Source organism: Lactuca saligna, chromosome 3 (assembly GCF_052625555.1).
Source record: "Lactuca saligna cultivar CGN05327 chromosome 3, ASM5262555v1, whole genome shotgun sequence".
In the NCBI taxonomy this organism is placed as follows: domain Eukaryota; kingdom Viridiplantae; phylum Streptophyta; class Magnoliopsida; order Asterales; family Asteraceae; genus Lactuca; species Lactuca saligna.
The window spans coordinates 121317449-121322291 of NC_136419.1; the positions used below are offsets into that span (position 1 = coordinate 121317449).

Below are 4843 nucleotides of genomic sequence, written 5' to 3' on the forward strand. Positions count from 1 at the left end.
ATTTTTGCCCACGTTTAGTTAGTTGCTAGACATGAGGCTTTTTTATAATATTTTGCTATTTCCAAAAATCAAAAACTGTGTGGAAAGAATTCGGTTAGTGTGATAGAAATAGAATTACCCATAAATGAAGTGATGAAGTTTAACACCCAGACAAAATCATTAAATACATTGACCAGTTAAGCAAACCGAGTAGGTTGAAAACCTGCACCAACTTCCACGTTACAACTTGCAAAATTCCAATTTTCCCACACATAAATCCACCTAGTCAACCCACTAAAAGTCGTCGACGATTAGTCAGAACAACAAGATTCCATAAGAATCGAACCAATTTAGCCCTTTTCATTCATTAATCATTCTTTAATCTCCTAAAAATCATGGAGTTTTTCAACAAAGCCAAAGTCGTCAGACTACGGAGCCACCTTAACAAATTCTTGGTCGCCGACGAAGATGAACACACCGTCCGGCAAAGCAGAAACGGATCTGCAAAGAAAGCACGATGGATGGTGGAGACGGTGGAAGGGAAAAACCATGTTATCCGCCTCAAAAGCTGCTCCTCCGGCAAGTACCTCACTCCCTCCAGCGAACTGTTTCTGACTGGTCTGACCGGAAAGAAGGTGGTGCAAGACATTCAGGCGAACAAACGCGACACCTCCATCGAATGGGAACCGATTAAGGAAGGCGAGTCGGTGAAGTTGAGGGCTAATAATGGAAAGCTCTTGCGGGGTAACGGCGGCACGCCGCCGTGGCGAAACTCCGTCACCCATGACCTCCCTCACCGGACAGCAACTCAGGACTGGGTTTTGTGGGATGTCGAAGTGGTTGATATCGCTGTTTTAGATTCACAAGAGTCGATGGCAAGTAATCTATCGCCGGCATCCAGCTTTTCGTCGGCGCCGGAGATATCGAAGGTTAGGGCGGATAGTCGCATGTCTGAGATTTCTTATAAAGGATCGCCACGTGTAAGCACAAGACAGGTAAAACACTTTTTTAGTTTTTACCCGCTTTACCCATTTTCAAATTAAAAAAAATTAAAATACCAGTCCAAATTACTGATTTACCCTTAACCACTAAACTTTTATTATCTATTGAATGTATATTTGTCTATCTAGAGCGGGATGGAGTTTTTTCATGGAGCTAAAGCAGTTAGATTACAAGGTTTTCATAACAAATATCTAGTGGCGGATGACGATGAAGAAACTATTCGACAAAGCCGTAACGCATCATCTGCAAAAGCTCGTTGGACTGTCGAGTTCGTGGAGAAAAACCCTAATGTCATTCGGTTAAAAAGTTGTCATGGCTTGTACCTTAGTGCAACAAATGAGGCGTTTCTGCTTGGTATGACTGGAAAAAAGGTAAAGCAGTGTCATTCTAAAGTACCGGATCATACAACAGAATGGGAGCCGATAAGGGAAAATGCGCTTCACATAAAGCTTCAAACATACGATGGGAAATTCTTGAGGGCAAATGGGGGAACTCCACCTTGGAGGAATTCGATAACACATGATGTACCTCATCGAACTGCTACGCAAGAATGGGTGTTGTGGGGAGTTGATGTTGTTGACATATCGTTGTCAGATACTGAGTCTGTAATGAGTTCATTATCAAGTTTTTCGTCAGTTGTTGACAGTTACACAGGATCACCAGATACCGGATCTCCGCAAATGAATTCGAATTCGCCAAAAAATAGGTCGCCGTTGGTTGTAGCCTCCTCCTTCAACAATAAACAACCAAAATCGGTAGGAAACATCTTATAACCCATAATTATATTACTTAGGTTTTTATTTTTCTTTTATTTTAAAAACTTATTAGTGACTTCTTTTGATCATTTTCATAAATTTTACTTACAAAAAATTATTTAAAAAGATACCTTTTAAATACTACCGACACATTTTTAAGTAAAGGTGATAAGATAAGGTTACGTTACTGCCATTGATACATTGTAGCCGGTGCTCTCATAGTCTCATTCCCTCTGGCTCACTTCCCAAGTTCATCTTCATCGATCCCTCTGTAAATTTGCATTTAAAGTTTCAATCTTGTGAAGCTAAACTTCAAACCCACATCTTAAAATCCAATCTTTCTTGTGATTCATTCAACTATATATCACTTTCTCCACTTCGTCAATCGGAAAATAACAGTGAATAACACAATGCAGAGTAGTGGAATGGAGCTCTTCCGAAAGGCGAAATCGGTCCGACTAAAGAGCCACCACGACAAGTATCTCTTGGCCGAGAGCGACGGCGAAAGTGTGCTACAAGATCGGAATGACACAGCGAAGAAAGGCATTTGGACGGTTGAATTTGTTGAAAACTTCGATAACGTCCTCCGATTGAAGTCCAGTTACGGGAAGTATCTCACCGCATCTGAAGATCAAGTAATCATCGGTTTCACTGGTCAGAAAGTCGTTCAAAGTATGCCGCAGAAGCTGGACTCCTCGATCGAATGGGAACCGATACGAGACGGGTTTCAAGTTCGTCTCAAAACCCGATATGGAAACTATCTACGAGCTAATGGTGGGTTGCCTCCATGGAGAAATTCAGTTACTCATGACATTCCTTACAGACATCACAATTGGATTTTGTGGGATGTTGAAACTGTTGAAGCTAGACCAGAGGAACAGGAACCACCGCCGTCGTCGCCACCATCCGAAACGGTAAACCCAGATCTAAATTCGTCCTCATTTTCTCTTAGAAGCTCCGGATCTGGCCTTACCGAGGTTCGTTCAAATAATCATTCATTACTACACATCTCAAGTTCGATGAATTTGCGATTTTGTCTCACTTGGTGTGATGCACACCATGTGTTTGTGGAAATGCAGGGACATGATCTACCGGCTGCAAAGAAGGAAGGGAGGATGGTGTATTACACGGTGGCGGATGATGATGGGAACGTTGATGAAGGTCATGAAGAAACATCGTTTTTATTCAAGGGAAATGGATTAGAGGATTTGACTCTGAATTTGGAAGAACAAACAGGGATAAATGATATAATCGTGTGCTTGAGGAATCCATTAAATGGCAAGCTTTTTCCTCTTCAGTTAGCGTTGCCACCCAACAACACCACCATGCACGTTGTGGTGGTTCCTCCGACTTCGAAAGGTTAGAACTTTCTGAAGTTGCTTATCATTGTATAACACACAATACCAAAGTTCCAAACACCCTTTATTGTAGTCTAATTTTGATAATTTAATGTGCATAAACACTTTTAAAAAGAGACATCTAAACACGCCTTGCTATTGGCTAATGCCAATATATGTGATTTTAATTTTGAGGTTTAAAAATCATATAGTATATGACTATTTCAAAGTCAAATAATCAAATATGAATCTTTTTGGAGTTTGTAAGGTTAAATTGACATGTTAATTCGTGATTAATGATTATGTTAAAAAAGTTTTGTAACTATTTGGCAAATAAAGTTTAAATGCAAAAAATAACAACTTATGTTCATTGATTTGTTTATTAATACACCGTTAATTTTCATTTCTTCCTATTTATATTTTAAAAGATCTAATATCATCCAAATATAAAATAATTCACTTTTATAGTTGTGTAGATTTCCCAAAATACATGTCCTCATAAGAAAAAAAAAAAAAAAAAAAAAAAAAAAAAGTCCCAAAATACATGCCCTCGTAAGAAAAAAAGAAAGTCCAAGTTATAATTAAGTAGATTTTCCAAAATACAATGAAAATTATTTTTCCAAGTGCAATAATATTCAACAAATATTATGTCTTCATATTTGTATTATATATTTATAACTTTCTATGGATATCATAACTCGGATTCGACGGGTTGACAAGTAGATGAATTAGGTAGAATTTTTTAAAGTACATGTCCTATGAAGAAAGAAAATGTTATCATTAGGTAGAGTTTTCAAAATACATCTTAAAAAATTATTGAAATTACAAGCTATAGTGGTAAGAAATGAAAGTACCATGGACATAAGATACAAATAAATGAAATGACATAAGATACAAATAAATGAAAGTGTGTTGCAACTTCTTTCATTTAGTACCCCAAAATATAGATCCATTTCTATAATGAAAAGTGTTGAAAAGTTGTGAACACTTGAGTATACATAGAGTTGGTTTTTTAGTCGGAAAGAACCGTCTAAATATGAGTAAATGACTATTTTACCTTTATGTTTAGACAATTCATTAAAAAGAAACATATTTTATGCATACATGAACACTTTTTTTCCATAGAACACTTGATGGGAAAAAATGTAACATACCACTAAGATACATGTTTGTTTTGTATTATTGATCAGTTGCAAGAGGATTTTAGCCAGTTTCAACATGGTGAGCAAATTTTGGTTTTGTGGGTACGGAGAAGATGAGAGTATATGAAGCGGATATTGTGGTTTTGATACAAGCTTTTCTTCATATGTATAGTAGTGAATTGTATTTAGCATTTTGTGGTAATTGATTTGATTTTTGAAGCATTTCATATTTATATTTTTTTCGAATAAAATATTTTTTTTGTTTGTGTTATTGATTACAATTTTTTGAAAGGCCTGGCTTGAGAATGATTTTCTTTGGAATCCAACTTGGATATATTTGTTAGGGTATCAAGGTAACGACAATTTCTTTGCTACTTTACTTCGGATATATTGTTATTTTATTTTCATGTTATTTTTAATATCTGAAAGATTTTATAAGCCACGCTAATAGGGAACTAGCGGGCAAAAAATAAACCAATTACAATTAATAAAAGAATTGAGTTTTGAAGCTGAGAGCAGTTTTTCTATTACTTTGAACAAACCAAAAGTAGGAAGCAAATAAAGTATACAATTGTGTTCAATTTCTGTTTGTTAACACGAAATTCCTGAATTGACACAACACTCATAA

At 36.5% G+C, this 4843-nt stretch overlaps 1 protein-coding gene across 1 annotated transcript; it reads left to right on the forward strand.

Moving 5' to 3' along the window:
* The first annotated feature begins 297 nt into the window (after window positions 1–297).
* LOC145037188 (uncharacterized) lies at window positions 298–4506 on the forward strand. The gene is made up of 5 exons (XM_078985783.1): window positions 298–974; window positions 1110–1736; window positions 2153–2713; window positions 2816–3095; window positions 4264–4506. Exons 1-5 carry the CDS (start codon window positions 375–377, stop codon window positions 4278–4280), a joined length of 2085 nt encoding a protein of 694 aa, XP_078841909.1. The 5' UTR covers window positions 298–374; the 3' UTR covers window positions 4281–4506.
* The last annotated feature ends 337 nt before the right edge of the window (window positions 4507–4843 follow it).

Excerpts from the sequence above, each read along its gene's own strand:
- LOC145037188 (XM_078985783.1), top strand. The coding sequence starts at position 375 with ATGGAGTTTTTCAACAAAGCCAAAGTCGTCAGACTACGGAGCCACCTT. Across the intron at positions 975-1,109 it reads CACGTGTAAGCACAAGACAG|AGCGGGATGGAGTTTTTTCA; the intron begins GTAAAACACTTT and ends TTGTCTATCTAG. Across the intron at positions 2,714-2,815 it reads CCGGATCTGGCCTTACCGAG|GGACATGATCTACCGGCTGC; the intron begins GTTCGTTCAAAT and ends GTGGAAATGCAG.